The following is a 23350-nucleotide window of genomic DNA, read 5'->3' as shown; positions in this document are numbered from 1 at the left end:
TGGGAGCAGAAATCAATGCGTTCTTCAACTTTTCCAGAGCTAAGTTCGCTTCCTCCGTCCAATGAAATTTCTTACGATCCTTCTTTAGAAGGTTCGTTATAGGTGTCGTGATTTCCGAGTAGTTACGTATAAACTTCTGATAGAAGCCGGCGAGTCCTAAGAGCCTTCTCACATCTTTGATCGTCTGGGGTATCGCGTAGTCAATGATCGGTTGTATTTTTGACGTATCCATCGACAAGCCGTCCTTCGATAATACGTAGCCAAGATACCGAATCCTTTTCTGGCAAAACTTCGATTTCTGTAGGTTAATTGTCAATCCAGCTTGCTGTAGACGTCGAGCAACGATTTTTATTAGCTGGCAATGGTGCTCAAACGATTGTGAGATGATGAGAATGTCGTCGAGATACACATAAACGAATGGTTCTAGGTCGTGACCTAGGACCTTCGACATTAACCGCGCCATGGTGGCCGGAGCATTGGTGAGTCCGAACGGCATCACCACAAATCGGTACAGTCCTTTGTTTGTACGAAAGGCAGTTTTATTCTTCGAGCTCTCATCCAACCCCACCTGATAGTACGACTCCGATAAATCTATGGCGGTAAAATACTTGGATTTCTGGATCCTCTGCAAAATTCCGATCATATTCGGAAACGGAAAGTCATCACGTTTCGTACATGAATTTAGTTTCCGGGAATCCAAGCAAATTCTCCATTTGCCATTAGATTTTTTTACCGGCAGTAACGGATTGATGAAATCAACTGGTCCGTCACATTCTTCGATCACTCCAAGGTTCAACATCCTCTGAATCTCTTCGTCGATCACCTTCTCCACCGACGGTGACCAACGATAGTTTGGAATCTTCCGGGGTTGGGCTCCTGGAAGTAGTTCAATATTGTGTTGTAGCACTCCGGTTCTTCCCAAATGTCCATCAGCGGTTGCGGGTAATATCCTTATCGCTTCAAATAACTCCTGGCGTTCGTTGGCGTTAAGCTCGTGTTCAGTTACTAAATCCGCTGGACTATGAATTGTTTGCTGTGGAACTTCGATTGTAGGCATGTCTAAACTCTCATCTGGCTCTGCGGGAACAGGAATCGGCTCCGAAATTTCTTCAGGAACTATTTCGAAACAGATTTGTTCTTCATCAGCGTTAAAGTTTTCCACCAGCAACGCGTCAATGGCTTCGTCCTCGTCCTCGAAATTTTGTACATCCAACTGCTCCGAATTAGCTGAACCACGAGTTTAAAGTTGAAAGCATTCAGGAAATCCATTCCTAAGATCAAAATCTTCGACACTTGCGGAACTATTATGGTCGGAATCACTCTAGTCAGGTCTTGGTAAGTGTATGGTACATTGACGTATCCCGTACACGTATATTCAGTACTGTCCGCGGTTCTTATCTTCACGTTACATCGCTGAATTTGAAGACCAAGTTTCTCGATCAACTCCAGAGAGCTTATTATCGAAACACCAGCACCTGTATCCGCCAAACCTTCGATCTCTTCATTCAGTATTTTGACCTGTAGATGTGGGCACGCTTGGAACTTAGTGTTAATGCTGTAATTTTGGCTGAAGTACCGATAGTTGGGATAGGGAACATTTTCGTTGCAATTTCCTGGAGAACCGTTCCCGGAATTCCCCGATTCTATTCGTTTTTTGGACGCAAATTGTGCTTCTGTGGACACTGGTATGCAGTCGTCTCAGCATTTCCGCAAATGTGACAGAAAATTTGCTTTCGCTGTTCACAATCTCGCCAAAGATGTCCATTCTTACGACAATTCCAACACAAACTCATTTCAGCGGCTTGCTCTGCCGTTTCCTTGACCGTCAGCTGCGATTTTCCAACAGGCTTCCAATTTTTCGAACGCTGAATGGCCAACAAATCGGCTTCTTCACACTCAGTCGAATCATCAGGCATTTCGTCTTCAAAATCCAGTTGATTCAGCAGGTTTGGTTTGCTGGGTGTACGAGGATTGTATAAGTTTCCCTCAAGAGCATCAAACTTGTAGCACAATTGTGCCAGATGCTCAATTGAGTAAACTGGTTCTAAGGCTAACCTCCTCTTATACGACAGCTTCATGTTCTCAACAATGATATCGAACTTCTCTTCATCGGACATTTTCCTTATCATTCGTTGAGACATAGCTTCTAGGTCCGTCAAATAGGCACTAAACAATTCATTTGGCCGTTGTTTCCGATTCCGCATTTCTTCCTTTATGTAGCGATCCCTGTTTGGGTTATCGTAACGCATTTTGAGATAGGTCAAGAGCGTTTCCCACGTATCCATTTTGCTGTCATACGCCGTAAACCATACATACGCGTCGTCCTTAAACAGCAGATGCGCATGCATACGCAGCTCCCTGTTCGTGATCTGATACGAGCGGCTCAAAATCTCCAATTGACGCAGAAAATCAACCACAGGTACAGGATTCGAATCTCCCGAAAATTTTGGCCATTTTTCGATGATGTTACACGTCTGATGTGGGAGTCTCGTACGATAGGGGTTGTTGGGATTTGCCGAAGGTGAAAACGATCTGGGATTCTGAAACGTTTCATCAACTAACGGTGCTCTAGAGACTGGTCTAGTCGACATATTGGGCATCCTCTCGTTAATCATCGGTATTTGTACTCGTACAGGTTCCTGCAATTCCGGTCGACCTCTAGTCAGCTGCAACGGAGGGTCTAGGCTCAAACTTGAAACGCGATTCATCGGCGGAAGCAAATTCGTTTCCTGCATCTGAGAAGCATTTCGTTCGTGAACCTGCAAATTAGCAAACTGATCCAAAAGACTCGGAATTATCGGAGAGTTGACAGCAGGGCCACTAGGAGCTCTACGGTATATCTGATTCAGGTAATTACGGATGTAGCCTTCTATTTCGGACTTATGTACGTACTCATTATCATTCATTCTTGTTTCATTCGGATTTACGTTATGAGTCACCACCCTAGGTACCGACGGAGGTCTGTTGTCGACGCTGATCCTGTGCGGCGATCCTTCTAGACACGACAGCTGCGGCCAAACCGGAGAAGCGTGGGCGGAATCTCTGGTTCTATGCTGACAATGTTCGAGTGCTCGATCTTGATTGACTTCAGCTCCAACCATTCCATACGATTTCACCTGTTCGTCGTGTCCAAACTGAGCTAGACGATTTACACCACTACTTTCACCAATCGGCTGACCACACATCTTGGGAATCGGAGATGGGCGATTGATCTGCATCTGCACGGACGTCCGATACTGTGGAGTGCCCAAAACACCAATCCCAAAGCCGATCGCTCCCTGCGGTGATTGATTCCTCTCGGGAGTACCTTCCAACGACGCCTTCACAGGTTGCAGTGGCTCATCGAAACCTCCAGGATTGTATCCACTCATTGCCGGGAATGTTTGACGTCGAGGGATGCCCCTCAACTCCTCTTGCGGCTCCGGCGAAAACAGGATTAAACTCTCACCCGTCGCTTGCTTCTTTGGGACTGCGCCAAGTCGTTGTGGGTTTGGCATCTCCCAGTTCGTTGGGCCGGGCTGTGACTGCGAAGCTCCAGTATCCTCCCGCACCTGGTTTGCACCAGCAGCTACTAAGGCCAATCCTACCGGAACCAACGTCATCAAGGGCACATCCTGACTGATTTCGTTCAGATCGACATTGAAGTATGCCATAGCCATTCGTGTGACAGCATCCAGCAGAGCGGACTTCCGGTTGAGTTGATCCTGACTAAACGTTCCATAACGGCGAAGTCTTTTATGCAAATGCACCAAACGTGACCAGCTTCCGGACTCAACTCCTGTCTGAACCTGTTTCTCAATCTGCTGAAGCTTTACGGGTACCACATCAAACTCATCTTCAAAAGAATGCACGGATTCACGCACTTCGGGCACTTCAACTTCTCGCAACACTTTCCGCAAAGTTCTACGTCGAGTATCTAACGACCCGTCGACCGAACAACCACGAATACACAACTCGTAATTCAGTTCTTCTTCATCGAGAGCATTCGCGTTAATATTGTAATACGACATTTTTGAAATTTAAGCTAGAAACTGATTTTTAGAATTCAATGTACTGCCGGAAATTCAAACGCGATTGACAGTTGAAAATCTTATAATCTATCCGAGAGACAAAAAAAAATCAAGACAAATTGATATAATATATACACAGAATGAAATTCAGCTGAAAACCACAGTAAATTATTGTTTGATAAAGAACAAAAAAATCAATTACGAATTGCAAGCACTAAACTTCTTTGAGAATGAGATTTTTCCTTAAATTATACCCAAATTTCTTAAATTTACCGAATGTAAGACTAAACCCAATCAAACCTAAAAATACGCCAAAATATGTACAAAAATCCAAATTCCTATTCAGTTCAGTGCTCAATCAACAAAATTCAAAATTCTACCAAAATTTATTCAAAAACCTAGTTTATTTCTCGGGCAGAACCCAATTTCAAAATCAACTAACTGTTTTTCGGCCCCACGTTGGGCGCCAAATGTAACGTTCCGTTCCGTTTCGTTAAAGCCAACGGCTTAAGCGCCACCTTTCGAAAAAGGACCGTTAACTCTGTCAAAATACCCGGCTAGAGACTGCCTCCTCAGGGCAGGCCAACAGTTATATTCGCGAACCGAAACTCCACCTGGACCCAATCGAAATGCCAACAGCCAAATTCTAATCAGAAAGGGAAACCAAATCGCTATTTGAAATATAAAAAAAAAAATACAGTAAAAAGTGTCTCAGCTAGAAATTCAAACAACTCCGACAAAATTCTTCAAATTTTCGACCGAAATCTGGCAAAGTGTAGTACCAAACTCGAAGTAAAATTCAAATTTCAACAACTTTTTTCGATTTAAAAAAAGAAAGCAACTGCTGAATTTAAAGAGTTGCACCAAGCCTAATTTCAGAATTTATTAAAAATGTTCGGTTCTATAATATTAGCCAAGGCAAACCTAGCTTTGTGACGTCACGTCTAATGGGAGCAAATTAAAACAAATGTGCCTAAATTTATTACACAGGCCCTAATAACGTCTGACCTGAACTCTAGGCGTTGCTCCAACGGCGGTAGTTCTCAGGCGTCTTTCCAGCGTCGGAAGATGTTCCTCGACGAACGGTGGCTTTGCGCTACGCAGATGGTCCGATCCGATCAGTCGACTCGCGCGTGAGCATCAATCTTCGGGGTAAAGGCGTCCCCGGCTTCGGTGGAGTGAGAGCGTTTGGTAGCGTCGCTCTTTGCTTCACGGCTTGACGTAGCGAGTCGTCACGGGGTGCATCCAGGACAGGCACCCCCGGATTTCGTCGGACTTTCTCCTGATGTTGTTGTCGGAGTCACTTATGCGCAAGCACTTGGGTGGAAAATGCCACCCACAAATGACCGTTACTGGCCGAGACCCAGATTAGCCGCCCACGTTGTTGGGCTTCACTTGCCTAGACAACGCAGTAGAATTGTAATTTCACCAATTTCCACCGAATAGTTCACTTCAGCTTACCTGACTAATCTGTCCTTCCTATTTAGATTCACTTTTATTTCAAATTCTAATAAAAAATGATGAACTCGTTAAATTCAACTAAAAAAAACACATAAATAAAATTATTTCAAGGAATTCTAGTTAAAATCGCGTAGCATTACTTCGAATTTAGTTTCTTTTTAATCACAACTTGATTTCAAAGCTCAATAGTAGCTCAAAAACTTTCACTGCAAAATGCACTTGATTGCACTAGCACGTACTCCACCAGAATAACCAAACGAACGCGATTCGAAGTGGGTTGAACTTAAAACCTGAGGCGCAATTACTGCACAATGTTGTACGGATTTGTTAAAATCTTATTTTTCATTGGTCAGTTTTGGAGAGCGAGAATTTACCAGGTAGTTTTCCATTTCCAATTAGTATGGCTGTTTAAATTCGCTGATGATAATAGACCAGTGGAAAATAACTACGACGCAATTAGCTTATTTTTTTGGTTGCGCCTGTGCTTATGCACCCCACGAATTTTTATGCGTTTTCTCTTGCCGAAATATTTCAAGACAGCTTAAGTCACAAACAGATGGCAGCACACATCAAAAGGGAAATAAAACTATACATAATCGTAGCTGTATTAGAATTTGGCTACACGGGAGGAAATGTGCTGTCATTTCAACACATACAAGAACATTAAAAGTTTTATTGACGGAACTGATGACTATATTACAACTTAATCAACAATAACACCGTCGTTGGCGGGCTCTCAGTACAACATCCTATCATTGTCATAAAAACAAGTTTACGTTTCAATCACTCAGAGAAATGTCACTTATTCACGGTCAATTCATGGTGAGCCAGCTTGTTGTCAATCAATCAGCATGAATGAATTCAAATGGAAGCGACTAGCTGGTCAGTGCGAGTAAACTGTAGATCAAGCTGTAGATTTACGATTCGGTTTTAATTGTGGAGCCGATGAAACCGAGTTAATCTCCTAAAATTTGTATCAATTAGAATTTGCTTATTATGTGACTGCTCAACATGACCAGATGCCAGCAATAGTAGGTCAACATGCAAGCAGGACTCCCGGATATTGCACTCATGGACAAATTTAGAGCAAAGAAGATGAGCGATAATTCTCTATTTAGAGATACATCTTCTCTTCTTGGCGTAACGTCCTCACTGGAACCAAGCCTGTTTCTCAGTTTATTGTGTCCCCGTATTTGTATTGGATTTAATATGGGAAAACATTCTATGTTGTGATATGCGAAGGTTTTACGAAACTGTTGATGGCGTGAGGAGAAAAACTGTGCCTCCTTTCGTCATGTGCAACGACCGTAATAACAGATAAAACAATGGTGGCGGCAGGGAGGAGAGAGCATTTAGACAAAATCAAGCAGCCTTTAGTAGACGGAAGAACAGCAAGGGAAGGATGAACTGCCGGTCGAGCTTCTGAAGCACGGTAGTAAGCAATTTTGTTAACTCTTACACCGTTTCATATTGAAGATGTGGGAAGAGGACTAACTGCCTGCCAGTTAGTTGGATGCCCCTCATTTGCCCTCTATACAAGACAGAGCACCAACTGGAATGTGTGAATTAAAGAGGAATAACACTTCTTAATTCGGCGTAATAAAATGTGTCCGGAATTCTGTTTAACAGACTGAGGCTGATTGAGGAGCCCTGCGTCGGCGAATAGGGTATATGGATCATTCCTTGGCCTAATTTGCAAACCGCCTTGACAATTTTGACCATAACTCATGAATTAATAGCACTAGAAATAATATGTTGACCCTATTACGCACTCTAGGCAATGCATGTTTCACCAATTGGAAGTAAACTAACGTAAATATTCAAGAATTTACTTAACTAAGTTGAAAAAATTCGATGTGATGGTATGCAACGTTGGTCTATGGTACAAAAATTGGCCTATTAGTGGATACAACGTTGGCCCATTGCTTTCCATGCAGTAGAACCACTTATTATCTCATTTTTTCAATATTTCAGCTGAGGTATTATCTCTGTTTTCTCACCAATTATACTTTCAAATTACATTTTTGGAGCCAAATTTTCAAAAAACTATAAATAAATCACTTAAACTAAAGTTCTTTCTTTTTTAGTAACGAAAACAATGCAACCCGATTATTGTGTTATATTTTTACAGTCACCGCACACAAAATCTATTTTTCTGTTCGTTCTTTCTGGTTCTTACGTAAGCAATGTTGTTGGCGTCACTTTATCGGTGTTTTTGACGTCACTTTACTGATGGGCCAAGATTTGGGTACATAGTGAAAAAAATGTCCTCAATATTCGGCCCACATGTAATTTGTAAAATAGTTATTATTCGTTAAAAACAAACATACAAATTCAAACTAGCATCTTTGCCCGTCGCATCAAATGTTCAGTTATTGAAAAGGCAATTCGAAATATTCCAGAATGATGCCATTTATGATTATGTGTATATACTACCCACTAAGCCGAAGAATCATGGCGTCTACAAAAGCTAAACAAAGTGACATTTTCATACAATTTAAATACTCCAAAGTGCTAAAATTGAAACGAAATGTTACAGTTGTTTGGCGCAAAGCTTTTCCGATATCCAGTTCGGCATGTTTGTTTGAGTTTTTGGTTAACGTTAAGATAGGCCGAACGAGGGGACTATGCCAACGAAGCATCCCGATACCCTATAAGGCGGATTTTCGCGATGGCCGTTCAACGACGGATCAGTTGTTCACCCTGCGGCAGATTCTCGATAAATTTCGGGAGTAAAACCCCTTGTCGACGGATCATCTGTTTATTGATTTCAAGGCAGTGTTAATTTCGCCATCGTTCGTTACCTTTGACGGACTGAAGCAGGGTAGTGCTCTTGTGAATTGACTTTTCAACGAAGCAATGGAAGGTGTGATAAAGAAAACTGTTGTTAAAGAGAGTAGAACCAATGTTGCGCGGTTGCATTCCTGGGCTTCGCGGACGATATCGATATCATCAGGATCGACCGTCAGGCCGTGGAAGAGGCATTCATACCTTTTAAGAGGAAGACAGGAAGAGGAATTGGCTTTACAATTAACACCGACAGCGACACTGACAATTATGATACATTTTTGGTTATTTTTCATCAAACTCGTGATCGTTCGCTATGTTTTCTTTCATAGATGTTAGATTACCACTAGATGTTGAATCCTAATATAGCAGACATACCACAGTGATACGAATTAAGCCATTTTCGGTCTGCGAAACCAGCTGAAGTCCCGTAGGCTGCGAACGAAGACCAAAGTCGCGTTAACTCGGATTCTCTGATCCTTCCGGTCGCTTTTTACGGCCATGAATCGTGACCGTTGACAGAAGTTGTTCGAAGAGCCATTGAACGTCAAATGCTGCGAACAATAATCGGCGATAAACTAGAGGGCGCCATTTGGCAGCGCCGCATGAACTACGAATTGTATATAAAAAGATGGATAGGATATAGTGAAGCGAATAGCACACGGCATACTGCGGTGGGATGGGTATGTAGCTCGTATGCCGGAAGAAGAATAAGCTAAAATCATATTTAGAAGAGAACCAGTTTGTGGTAGGCCGCGAACACATTGGCTTTTGCAGTTGAGGAGGACCTAAGAACTCTAAACATTTGATGAGGACCTAAGGACTGGAAGCAATCGGCCCAGGACTGAGACCACTAGTAATGGAGGCGAGTGCTTTATTCGGCATATAGACTCACCGCTACGAGTTGTAGCCCATCAAGTATCAAATAACTGATTACACTCATTCTTTACCTCGTAGCTGAATTACATTCAAAATTCATTCCGCTCAAAACACAGGTCAAACGGCACCACTTCATTTAACCAACTGACCGACGACCAATCTCATTCATAATTAAATTATACACATACCTCGGAAAGAAAGCAAAGGTGGACAACTGCAGCAAGCAGCCCCGCTCGAGGTCTGTGCTCTGGACAACAAAAATAAATAAAAAGAAAATGAAAACAACCCAAGCCGTTAGTGGCGCCACCCGTCTCAAGACCAGACCAGACATTTACCCCCAAACCTGCACGCAACGCAACTAGGTGCAACACAATTCAATCAAAAGACGGACCATCTTTCGTTGTAGAGAGTTACAATTGAAACTTGTTTCACTTGTTCAACTACTGGCTGCCGGTTGTTAGAGCTGTCCGTCGCTAATCTAATCAGATTTAGTGGTGCAGGTTGTGAAACTATAAATTTGTTGGGTTTTTACTTTTACTATCTCCGAGATGAACCAGCCCAGGGCTGAAAATCTCGTAAATAAAGATAATAATAATAATAATAACTTTTACTTTTCTTATTGTTTAGTATGCTTCCACTAATTTTGTTTTGTATATAAAAAATATGCTTCAATGGCTTAGCGAGGTTTCAAATTTATGGGATCCAAATTCTGGTTTTGGTGGGATTCGAACCCACGACTCCGTATTCGCTAAACCGGCGCTTGAATCAACTAAGCCACATAATAGGTTGAAATTCTGCGGAATAGCATAGAAAGCCAATCTGAGCCAGAACCCATAGCATGAATGCTCCCACCAAATAATTTGATATTTTTTTTAAGTTTTGAATAAAATTCATTCGATTGGGGGAACTGATTATAAGCATACCGTTTTATGTTTTATTTTTATTTGTGATTTTTTAGCAAACTTGCAAACGTTATGTGGCAGGCACGATATTATTTTATTCACAATAAAATACACAATTTAGTCATTCGTTCACCAACTAAATAGGAAATGCCTCATTTCATAACTTCATCTGATCCAAATTACTCATAGATCACTTAGCCTCCGTCCAAGCCTCCGTCAGTGTGTTATCCAACACTTTACTGAAAACCAGTTCCTCGCTAATTCTATGCAGACCACTCTGCTCTGTCGTCATCATACCGAACTAATGATGTTGGCCATTTCTGTATAGGGATATTGCTGTTATCACATCGATCAGTCATGTTATACTTTTCATGCGTTCGATTACGCATTCAAAAAGGGGGGGAGGGGTGTCAAAAATGGGCTACTGCTGACTTCATTCATCGTTCACCATGCATGGCATGGCGTGGCGAGGCGACTCAACCTTAGACTAGGTTAGGCCTTCTTCGCTAGTCGCACTCAAATCGATTAGTAGCGAACGTGTTGGTTGTCTGACAGTTACTACTTCTAGCGGTTGCGTGTGTAAATTCACAACCCTTTGTCAGTTACACCGTCCGGCAGCACCGCATGAATTGATTGCTCTGTTTTGAGTTTAACGCATGAATTGGCTAGCGCTAGCCAATACAATGTGCGTCAATCGGAAGCGGACGAAAAACATTTCGTGAACTTTATTCAAGTCAACGGAAAGTTTTTGCGTTTGTAACTGTCTGTTATGAAATAAAAGAATTATATCTTTTTGTTGTTTTGTTTCTTTTCTCTATGACACTTAACAACAGTTTTGCATTAAAAATCTAAGCAATTTTCTGTAGTTTTTTTTATAAAACTGAATAGTACAACTGGATGTAATAGGGGGAATCGAACCATGCAAAAAAATACATTCATTGACAAGCCGAATAGGATACGAAACAGCAATCATATAAACGCCAATGACCCATTATTCGTAGAAGTCCCTAATCCCCACATGTGCGTCATCAATAACAGACATATCAATGGTTTGTTTGTATACCTACAAGTTTGTTGCTGCAGGTGTTTTGGTTCTTTTCGAGAATCTACCACTTCGTTTGTGCAAACTACCACTCAGACTCACCTGCCAAGCCGAGACTCAACCACAGGAGTAGCTTAGAAACTGGTTTTACCGTTTACTTTTCCCCGTGTAAACACTACACGACACGAGCCGGCAAATAAGCTGATAAGGTTTTGTACCACTTCGTTCCGAAGACGATAAGAACTATTACGTTTCTTTTCTACACGCTGTGTATGTTTTGATTGCAGGTGATTGATCGACATGCCGTAATCAGATGGTTACCAATTAATGATGTCTGTATCGTTCGATGCTATCTCAACATCGACGTTTCCTCGGGTTGTAAACTTCTTAAACGATTAGCTAGAAGCGTTGTGATTGACATTAAGGACTTCATGATTACCGACTTCGATCAGTATTTTTACGTTAAGTGGTAACGGAGCAATTCGTAAATTGTATACGGAAAGTTATCATGTCAAAAGCTTTAATACTATTATTCCAATTACTTATTAAAAGCTGTTTGGGAGAGAACAGCTACCCAACCGGAGGACTAAGTAGAAAATACATGACAACTTTCATTGTCGGCCACGCCCATCTTTTCCGTTACGAGGATATGGAATGATATGATAATGACACCTACTTAACGAGAGGAGAGCGACTCACCGACGTCCTCTTAAGTGTCAAGGAGTTGGATGGGGATAATTTTGGACTCACTATAAGCAAGTAGGCTCAGTGTACCAGTTATGGCTATAGTACCTCAAATTCGCCATAGTTGATTTTCAACCTTTAAAGATACAAATCAACAAGAAAAAATTGTGAAAAACAGATCACGAACACAAAAGATGATTGCAATTATTCAAACTTCACAATTTGCTCAAATTATGGTAGAAATAAATCATTTTCCTTAACTTTTCGGCCTCCTTGCACCCTATTTCGCCATAGTGTACCAGTTATGGCAACTCCCATAAGGAATGCATGTAAAAAGTGCGAAGTGGAACCCAAATTAACAAACGTGTCCATAACTGGTACAGGGTTCCTATCATTGGCACACGCCGTAATAAATACTAAAAGTAGTTTTGGCTCCGTTTCTATATTTTTCCTGTAAAGTATCAAAACAAATCAATCATTTGACTTATTGTTTACATTCGTCGGTCTTCTTATTATTTTTGTAGAAATAGTTTTTCTTAGGTGGTGCGATAACTGGTACAGGCACCCTAATACGACAAGATTAAGATTTTGTGTATGAGTAATTTAGTTTATCATGTAGATGTTGTGATAAAAGAAAACGAAAAGATAGGCCAAAGGTAGAATATTCACAACACGCGCGACGTGAGACGAGACATAACACTTATAGTTCTCACAATCGTCAAGATATTAAAATTAACCTTTCGTCGACCGGTTTCGGGCGCGATGTCGCCTAGCAACAGGACACTCGATACGGCGTGCAGGCTGTTTCGCCCGAATACCGGTCTGTACATTTCCTCCCTTTTACTACCTGCGCGTTCATGTCGCCAACAACGATTGTCACGCGGCGAGCACCGTATGTTTGCTCTAACTGCGCGTAGAACGCTTCTTTCTTGTCACCTGGTCTCCCTTCATGTGTGCAGTGGACGTTGATGATGCTATATTTAGTTGAAGAAACGGTCCTTAACTCTCAACATGCACATCTTTGCGTTGATCGGCAGCCACCCGATCACGCGTTGTCGCATCTTGCCCAACATTATAAATCCTGCTCCCAGTTCATTGGTGGAGCCACAGCTTTGGTAGAAGGTAGGCGCTCGATGCCCACTTTTCCACACTTTCTGTTCAGTCCAGCAGAGTTCCTGCAACGCCACGATATCGAAGTTGCGGGGATGTAGTTCGTAGTAGATTATCCTGTCACATCCTGCGATACCAAGTGACTTGCAATTGCATGTTCCATGTTTCCAATCGTAGTCCATTTTTCGTCGCGTGGGTTTTTGCCGATTATATCGAGTCGCATTTTCTCCTATGTTATTCGCAATGGGGATTTTCACGGGTGGCTTATTGGGCCTACGCCAGCATCCCTGTCTCGCCGGAGGGTCATCGTGCCAATTCTGTTTAGCGTTCCAACCAACACTGGGACGACCACGCTGAGGGGGCTACCACCATGGGTTTAGCTGAGCGTGATACAGGTATCAGTAGGTCGGCTCTAGAGGCACGATCTCCTCCATTTGGGAAATTTGGGCGTGATAGAGCATTTCTTACTCAACCGTTGCTGAATGCCTGAACAGAGGCTGGCGCTGTTTGAGCCGCACCTCCTTGGTGAACAGACGCTCGACTCGTACCTCCTCAATTTAGCTGAAGTCAGACGGACAACAGTGCCCAGGCTGCACTACTAGCTAAGCACACAACTCGTAGCTAGCGGTCTTTGTCATCGCTTGACCCGTGGAAGCATGAGGGAGGAACTTGTGAGGACCAGAGCTATGTTGGACGCTCTCCTTGTCGATTCACCGTTTTGCAGCCCCCATCCGCAATCCGTACACTTCATTTTGATCCGTCGCACGAGTCATTCTAATCAGCTTCACCGGAAAACCATGTTTGATCATAATCTGCCATAACTCGTTTCTCTTCACTGAATCGTACGCCGCCTTAATAAACAGATTTTGGTTCGACAAGTTGTATTCTCGAAATTTTTCGAAAACCTGCCGAAGGGTAAACATCTATCCGTCGTTAATCGGTCCGCATGAAAACCCTCTGATATTCACCGATGAAGGACGCCTAAATCTACCACAGCCTGTTGAACAGAATACCGCGTAAGACCAAGGACCAATAAAATTGATCTTATTTGAATTCGAGTAGGAACGGATTGTGAATCATGAATTACATCGCCTATTTCAGCCTTCAACTGGATTTGTGGCCATACTGTTCTGGTATATAGATTTCCGAAGGTGCCTGTTGAATACCTCACTTGCATATAACACATCACGCTCTGCTCTATGCTAATGAGGATAATGTGGTGCATTGCATACAGATCGGAACAAGCTGTGTATAATTGAAACAGGGAACAATCTCACAGAGCAGCGCAGCCGCCGACCTGTTTGACCGCATATGTGATCTTCCATTGTCGTTGATCGTCGATCGCCGGGTTTCAAAAGCTGCTCGACAAGGTTACACAAACACTGGATAGGGATATCAATATTTATAGCCAACACGCTAATCAGCTGATGGGGATGTTCTTTGACTGCCTGCCTGCAGTGTCCGGTCGTTATACCGGACTTCTGTAGCCGTGTGAGGTGTGCTGTCTTGTCCCGACTTAACATGGTTTTCAAATGGTAATTCATAACGACATGGATGCGCTCTGGATTGGATGACGTGGATTTTTTTGGTATATAAATCACTACGCAAAACAACGTAGCGTGTATATTGTAAATGCATCCCACGATTATATCAAATATGCATTCGAAAATGAAGCTAATTTCAACAATAAAAGACATCAACTTCTTGTTGCCGATTCCACTCTGCCGCCAGTGCTGGAAACTTTAGCACACATTCAGCATCACGCGGCCTTGCCACCGAGCGACACGTGAATCTGCATGCTTTACTGCTTGCGAACACTTGTTTTCCAATTATAGCAAATTGTCCACTTATTGTCCGTCTTCGTTATGTTTGTTGTTCATCCATCCATCCTTACATAGAGAAGATCGCCGCGACTTTGAATTTCTTTACCGCGTTCCTCTTGTATGTAAATAACGGAGAAACAGTCATTATCACTTACCGCACGGAGTCGGGCAAAGAGCGAAGGAAATGGTGACTGATTGCGGTTATCAAAGGCACGTTTATTCTATACATGTAAGTATTTATGTTCAGTTAACCGGAGGTGTATAGGACGAACTGCAGTAGCATAATATGTAATCATTAGAATGTGATGAACGAACACCCGTGTGTAGTTGAAAAGTTGAATAGGGTATATGTACCATTCCTTGGCCTAATTTGCAAGCCGCCTTGACAATTTTGACCATAACTCATGAATTAATAACACTAGAAATAATATGTTGACCCTATTACACACTCTAGGCAATGCATGTTTCACCAATTGAAAGTAAACTTACGTAAATATTCAAAAAAATATTTAATTAAGCTGAAAAGATTCGATGCGATGGTATGCAACGTTAGTCTATGGTACAAAAATTGACCTATTAGTGGATACAACGTTGGCCTATTGCTTTCCATGCACTGGAACCACTAGTTATCTCATTTTTTCAATATTTCTGCTGAAGTATTATCTCTGTTTGTTCACCAATCTTACTTTTATATTACATTTTCGGAGCCAAATTTTCAAAAAACTATAAATAAATCACTTTAACTAAAATTCTTCCTTAATTTAGACGAAAACAACGCAACCCTATTATTGTGTTATATTTTTACAGTCACCGCACACAAAATCTTTCTTCCTGTTCGTTCTTTCTGGTTCTTACGCAAGAAATGTTGTTGACGTCTTTTTATCGCTGTTTTTGACGTCACTTTACTGATGGGCCAAGATTTGGGTACATAGTGAAAAAAATGTCCTCAATATTCGGCCCACATAAAATTTGTAAAATAGTTATTATTCGTTGAAAACAAATACACATGTTCAAAATAGCGTCTTTGACCGTTGCATCAAATGTTAAGTTATTGAAAAGTCAATTCGAAATGTTCCAGAATCATGCCATTTATGATCATGTGTATAGACTACCCACTAAGCCAAAGAATCATGGCGTCTACCAAAGCTAAACAAAGTGACATTTTCATTCAATTTTAATACTCCAAAGTGCTAAAATTGAAACGAAATGTTACAGTTCTTTGGCGCATAGCTTTTCCGATATCCAGTTATGGGTGTTTGTTTGAGTTTTTGGTTTACATTGAGATAGGCCGAACGAGGGGAGTATGCCAACGAAGCATCCCGATACCCTATGTGGTCGAAACAAATAGTCAACCAATTGAATAACGCTATCAACGACCAAAATATTTCATACATAATCACATGCTTCCAAAATCGCGTTCCCAAAAACAGCAAGTAGAATTATTTTATTTGTAGTTGAAAATCTTGTTTAACCTTTTCCTTCCCACGACTTTGAACGACTATTTATATGCCAATAAAGCGTTTCCCAAAAAAAGGCCTTGAACAACAGTTTTTACAAATTGGCTAAATTTTTCGAAATCAATGAATGATGTTCTTGTTGTAAATCAATAGGTTTTTGATTGTTTATCAATGATTCCACTATTGTGCTCAGTACCCAACCTTACAATCATAACCATATTCGGAAACATCCCTGGAATGCTCCTGAAATCCCTAAGGAATACCCCCGCAACGCCTCTGAGACCCCTTGAAACCACCTCCCTGGAACGCCGATGAAACTCCATGAGACCCTTTAACCTTCCAGTACTCGCGCCAATTTTTGTAACGCGAGCAGTCGCGCGTTGTACTTTGTACAACACCCGTACATTCTGAAATATCTAAGGATCCTGATTGTTTAGAGGAAGACTGTCTTCGGCAAAGTTGTTATAAATTTCATGGGCTACTTGATGCTGACAAAGTTGATTCGTAATACGTGCACTAGGCGGCGCTAGTGAGCTATTTCATGTTTTATCTTATATCTCAGGATCCTGATGTCTTAGAAAGATGGTGTCTTCGGCAAAGTTGTTTGGTAAGTCAACGGCTTACAGATTATTGGCTATTTAATTGGAAATTCCACCACTAGGCGGCGCTAGTGAGCAAATAAACTTTATATTCTATGTATCTCGGGATTCTGATTATTTAGAAAGATGGTGTCTTTGACAAAGTTGTTTGGTAGGGCAAGGACTTACGGAAGATTCGCAGTTTAATTTGAAATTTCACCACTAGGCGGCGCTAGTGAGCAATTTCATGTTATATCTTATATCTCACGATCCTGATGTCTTAGAAAGATGGTGTCTTCGGCAATGTTGTTTGGTAGTTAAACGGCTTACAGATTATTGACCGTTTCATTGGAAATTCCACCACTAGGCGGCGCTAGTGAGCAAATAAACTTTATATCCCATGTATCTCGGGAACCTGATAACTTAGAAAGATGGTGTCTTCGACAAAGTTGTTTGGTAGATCAAGTTCTTACGGATGATTCGCAGTATAATTTGAAATTTCATCACTTGGCGGCGCTAGTGAGCACGTAAATATTATATATCATGTACCTCTGGACCCTTATTACTTAGAAAGATAGTGTCTTCGGCAAAGAAGTTTGGTATATCAAGGGCTTATAGATGAGTGACAGTTGCGCTAGTGAGCATGTAAATTTTTAATCTCATGTAGCTCAGGATCCCGATTGAAAAGGCACGGGACACCGTCTTCAGCCAGAGCCTGAACAGACTGAACAGAAATTAACACTGGACCATGGACACGACATGCACCAGTGGATAGCATGGTGCGGTTACACGCTTGGTAACGCTAACCGAACGGCCACGAAGTTCCACTTTACTCAGAAAGGTGGTGACTTCGGCAAAGTTGTTTGGTAGATCAAAGACCAAATGGAGGAAAAGTTACGTCTCGTGCCGACCTTCTAAAAGATCGAAAACTTACAGATAGTTGTCCGTTTTAATCGTAATTTCACCACTAGATGACGCTTACCTTGCCACTAGATGACGCTAGTGAACATAAAAAAAAAATGTGTATGCAATAGTTCTCAGGATCCTGGTTACTAGAAGAGAGATGGCGGTTTCGGAAAAGTTGTCAAATAGGTGCATTTGGTTGATGGGTCGTTGAAATCAGTATTTCAGTAAGTGGTGCTAATGAGTCTGCAAATTTTATATCTTATATATCTCCGAGTCTGATTACCTGGGAAGTTGATATCTTTGTCAAGGTTGGTTGGTAGATCAAGGGCTTTCAGTTGATTGACCATTTGATTCGTGCTTCTGCCACCAGAAGACGCTAGTTGTAAATTTGCAAAAGCATGTACGTGTTATTATTCATTTAGAAAAAAATCAACGAGCTGTAAATTTTTATACTTCCGAAAGTTTTCAAAATTTGAAAATTACAAAACTAGTTGATTATAATTTGTTTAAATTTGCACTTGATTGATTAATTTTACATGAAGTTAAAGCGCTTAGTAAAATATTCAATATCTGACCGTCGTACTCTATCTTAAGGTTGTCAATGTCACGGGATAAGTACATCCATCCTTTATCCATCAAACAACAATGTCGAAGACATCATCTTTCTAAGTAATCAGGATCTTGAGATATATGAGGTATAAAATGGGAATGCTCACTAGTGCCACCTGAATGTGAAATTGCACGTCATATTTGTCTTCATCAGTTAGTGTTTGATCTACTAAACAACTTTTCAGAAGACACCATCTTTCTAAGTAATCAGGGTCCTGAGACACATGAGTTATAAAATTTGAATACCCACTAGCGCCACCTACATGTGGAGTTTCAAATCATACGGCTCTCCATCAGTTAGTGTTCGATCTACTAAACAACTTTGCTGAAGGCATCATCTTTCTAAGTAATCAGGATCTCGAGATATATGAGTTATAATATTTGAGTACTCACTTGCGCCACCTGGATGTGGAATTCCACATCATACTTGTCTTCATCAGTTAGTGTTTGATCTACTGAACAACTTTGCCGAAGACACCATCTTTCTAAGTACTCAGGATCCTGAGTTATATGGGATATAAAAATTACATGCTCACTAGCGCCGTCTATCGGTTGAAATCTGAATTTCTCAGATCACCTCGCGAAGGCCCTTGATATCCCAAGTAACTTTACCGAAGACACCATATTTCTAGATCATTTAGATTTTGAAATACATTAATTCACATTCAACTGTCTATCTTATCGTAAATATAGTACGTTCTTCATATTGCGATTTTCAATTTTCCGCATTATAAGAAGTTATACTGTTTTCAAAAAAGGTCTTATAATATTCCAAATAAGATTTCTGTAGAATACATTTGGAGTTGACATCGATAGAAAAGATGGTTTTTAAGTAATAGTCGACAATTCTCATGTGTTGTACAAAGTACAACAGCGCGATTAACGGAAGGTTAACCCTTTTAAATCACTGTAACGCTCCTGAAACCCCCTAAGAACACTTCTGGGAACCCCATTTAACACTCATGATACCCCCTGAGTTTCCCTGGAACACCCTTGTAGCAATTTTGAAGCCCCTGGAACGCTCCTAAAACCCCCTGGAATGCTTTTGAACCCTATAAAGCCCAATGAAACTCCCCTGAAACCCCATGCAACGGCTCTGAACCCTCTAAGATCCCCAGAAGCACCCCTGAAACCCCATGTAACGGCTCTTAACCCTCTAAAACCCCCAGGAGCACCCCTGTGTTCCCATGAATCCCGAAATCACTCAGAACGCTCCTGGCCCTTCCTGAGGTACCATAGAACACCCCTGAAACCCGTCAAACACACCCTTGGAACGACCCCGGACGCACTGAAACTTTCTTAAACCTTATGGAACATCTCTGGAACCCCTTTAAAGCCCTAAACCTTCTTAAGTACCTTGAAACGCCCTGGAGCACCAGTAGAACGTCATGGAGAATCCCTACAACGCCTTGAAACACCCCCTGGAACGCCCCTGGGACCCCCTTAACCTTATAAACCTTCTGGACTTCCCTGGAACGACTGGTTCACTAGGTAGCGTAAACGATGCTGCAAAAAATTACATATTGTCACGATCTACGAGCTTCATTTCCAATGCGAAAGAAATCTATTTCCCTGGAATCTTGACAATGGTTGATAATGTATAATCTATGTCTCCGGCAGAGTTGTTAATCAATACATACAAAAGTCCATGTATGTGTGTTTATGTTTATATGCTTTGTTTATAAGTTTGTAGGTTTGTCTATGTGTATGTTTATATGAATGTATGTATGTATGTTCCGACAAAACTTTGAAGTGCGTCAAGCAATTTCAATCAAATTTGGAATAGAAATTCCAAGATAGAGGTTCCAAGATGGCTGCCAAAACTCTGGTATGTATGCTTTTTAACTGCAATGCGGCTTAGGATACTATGCAATACGGGTATCTATCGATAGTGAGTAGAACTCGAATAAATAAATATCCGACGCAATTTTGGAAACTAAAATGGCGGACAAATAATTCAATATGGCGTCCACACAATGGTAGTTTGAGCTATGATACTATGCAATAAGGATATCTATCGATCGGGCTTAATGATTAGAAGTCAAAAATTGATATTGGACGCCATTTTGAAATCCAATATGGCGGCCACGAAATGGTGGTTTGAGCTATGATACCATGAAATCGATTGGGCTTGATGAGTAGAAGTCAATAATCGATATTTGACGCCATTTTGAAATCCAATATGGCGCACTATAATTCAAGATGGTAGACCATAATCCAAGATGGCAGTCACGAAATGGTGTTTTGAACTATGACATCATGCAATATGAGTATCTATCGATTAAACATGGCGAGTAGAAGTCAAAAATCGATATTTAACCCCTTTTCGAAATCCAATATGGCGGACTATAATTCAAGATGGCGGCCACGAAATGGTGGTTTGAGCTGATACTACGAAATATTGGTATCTATCGATTGGGCTTCATTAGTAGAAGTCAAAAATCGATATTTGACGCCATTTTGAAATTCAATATGGCGGGCCATAATTCGGAATAGTGACCCATAATCCTAGACGGCGTCCACGTCACTGTGGCTTGAGCTATGATACGATGCAATATGGGTATCTATCGATCGAACTCGATGAGCGGAACTCAAAAGTAAATATATCTGGCGTTCGATTTGAAAAGGTCCTATGTTTGTTGTGATTCCTATGTAGATTCGATCTATTCAAATCGAACGCCAGATAGATTTAAAGTCATGCTGAAATTTAAGTGGGGTAGAAAATTAGGGTAAACGGTAGGGTAGAAGATAGGGAAGAGGGCACGATAATGAGTAGGGTAGAGGGTACGGTGAAGGGTTAGGGTAGACGGTACGATTAAGCACAGTATTGAGAGTATGGTAACGGGTTAGAGTGGAGAGTACGGTAGAAGGTAGCGTAAAAGATAGTGGTCATGATAGATGATAGGCTAGAGGGTAGGGCAGATGATAGGGTTGAGGGTTTTGAAAGAGCGTTGGATAGAAAGTTGGGATAGAGGGCAGAGAATGCGATAAGGTAGAAGGTAGAGAGTAGGGTGAAAAGGTGAGATGAGATTTTCTCGACATATCTTCAGGAAGTCTTTCCGCGATTTCTTCTCGAATTTCTCGAATATCCTCCTAGGATTCCTTCAGATATTTCTTCCGGAATTGAGATTGCTACCGGTTCTCTTAAGGGATTTTTGCAGGGATCAGTGGCGTCTCGTCCATAGGTCCACTGCGTTCACTACACAGTTGATAAAAACTAAAATAAATCACTGTAATGTCAACATTTTGCTACAAACGATATAAACTACTCATTCGATCCTTTTGATGTTCACAACTTCAAGTGAACAAACCACTATGAAATACTAGTGCGTATCCAATAGGAATCAAGTAATTTTTCCAACTTAATCTCACTATGCCACCACCCTGCCGCTGCCAGAGTGCTCCACGTCGAAGCATGCGAAACATCCATGTGACAGCATCGCCAAAAATCTCTCGCCTCAGTTCACTTCCAGAAGTACACGGGAGCGCTGTATATGCATGCAAGAACTGTGTTTACTTGTGTTCGACTGTTCTGTGCTGCTTTGGCAATGTATTAGTAAAATTTTTGTGCACTTCTTCCAATGGACGTGGGCCTCATCGGGGGCCGGGGAAAGGAAAGTTTGTTTGCTTACACCAAGCTTGCGCTCGCGGGGAAGCTGCTAAGTTTGGCAACGTCGCATTTGAGCTACAGTATGCTTCAGCAAGAGAGCGAGGTGAAAGAGCAAAGCGAGAGAACTTGTACCATTCAACGGAGGCCGCCCATCCACTCATTTGGCATGCGTGCATGCCTTTGGGTGGACCTGAATGGGTGGCATTTTCATTCACTACTAGTTTGCACGTCGCATACGGTTTCATTTTCTAGCAACATTCAAAAGAAAATGGAGCGGGATATCGTACACTGAGGATACTGCAACTCCGAAAATCATACGAATCAACTATGATTTTTTGCCACAAGAATTTCTTGCGAAAATCATAGTTACGAACTATGATTTTGGATTCAAAGCGCCAACTATTATTGTCATACTGTTACTGTATAAATTTCATAACACTCACGTATGAAAATCATACCGATAACGTATAAAAACTGAAACTATGTCGTATGACTATCATACATATTTTTATGAAATATTTTGCACAAATTAAAAAAAACGCAACCTGGAGGGACGTCAAGATTAGCGAGTACGTGCTTTACTCATACGACCATCGACGCTTTGGAAGTTGAAGTGGTTAGAAGCCAATAAAAGTTTTGTTGTTTTTTAGAAATGGTGTGATTTTCATACGATGCTCTTATGAGATTTTTCATACGACAAATCTTATGGATTTCGCATTTCAAAGTATGAAAAGCATACGAGAACTATGGAATGATGAAAAAAATAAAAATTACTGATTCATAAGATGTAAACTATGAAAAACATACGAACAGTATCCTCAGTGTAGACAATCTACTCCCGCAATTCGTTTGCCAGGCGGTCGATTGAGCAAAAGATTGTACCGCTTCACGAATCATCTAAGTAGAATACCCTCTTCGATTGAGTGTACTCAGATTTGTGCTTTTAATTCCGCCCTCTAATGCTTACCCTTGAAGCCCTTAAACAGATACGCATGTTTCGACTACAGTCATAGCATAATCATGGGTTACTCACATGGGTCAATTTCATTTAAATTCTTTTTGAATAGCATAGAGAACAGACAGACTATAATTGTGCAATGGGTGTTCCACTTCTTTAGTGTCAGTTATCCACTTCTGAGTGGATTCTTCGAAGCTCAAAAGTTATTCCGAAAAAAACCCTTAACAATTGGTGGGCAATGTCTACTCTCGCTTCCCAAATTTCGATAATGTCCAGCTGACCAATGAGCTGAAAATGTTTTACACGAAAAAAGTCGCAGAGATAGCTAAGGTGCTTACTAAGAACAACGTCAGAACAAAGCAAACAACGAACAAAGCAGATACCTACGTTTCTTCTCAGAAACGTAGGTATCTGCTTATTCCTCCGATAATAACACTTACGTCTACAACTGATGCCGTTGGAAGGAGCTTTTCCATCTCAAAAGAATAAGAAACTATCTTCAGTTACAATGAGCGAGCAAAGACTAAAGAGGCT

At 41.3% G+C, this 23350-nt stretch overlaps 2 protein-coding genes across 4 annotated transcripts in view; both read right to left on the bottom strand.

Annotated features, from left to right (window-relative positions):
- LOC109419215 (uncharacterized) overlaps positions 1-23350 on the bottom strand; it is a 117264-nt gene that overhangs the window by 63448 nt on the left and 30466 nt on the right. The gene's annotated exons all lie outside the window — the stretch shown is intronic.
- LOC134291483 (uncharacterized) lies at positions 1110-11640 on the bottom strand. Its single transcript, XM_062859257.1, has 2 exons — positions 5472-11640; positions 1110-5409 (listed from the first exon to the last, which is right to left on the bottom strand). Exon 2 carries the CDS (start codon positions 4008-4010, stop codon positions 1644-1646), a length of 2367 nt encoding a protein of 788 aa, XP_062715241.1. The 5' UTR covers positions 4011-5409; positions 5472-11640; the 3' UTR covers positions 1110-1643.

This window comes from Aedes albopictus, chromosome 3 (genome assembly GCF_035046485.1).
Source record: "Aedes albopictus strain Foshan chromosome 3, AalbF5, whole genome shotgun sequence".
NCBI lineage: Eukaryota > Metazoa > Arthropoda > Insecta > Diptera > Culicidae > Aedes > Aedes albopictus.
The sequence above is the reverse complement of the archived record's forward strand: the minus strand, read 5'-3'. Positions and strand labels throughout refer to the sequence as shown.

Bases quoted from the DNA above. Each gene is read 5' to 3' on its own strand.
- LOC134291483 (XM_062859257.1), bottom strand. From the start codon at position 4,010: ATGTCGTATTACAATATTAACGCGAATGCTCTCGATGAAGAAGAACTG.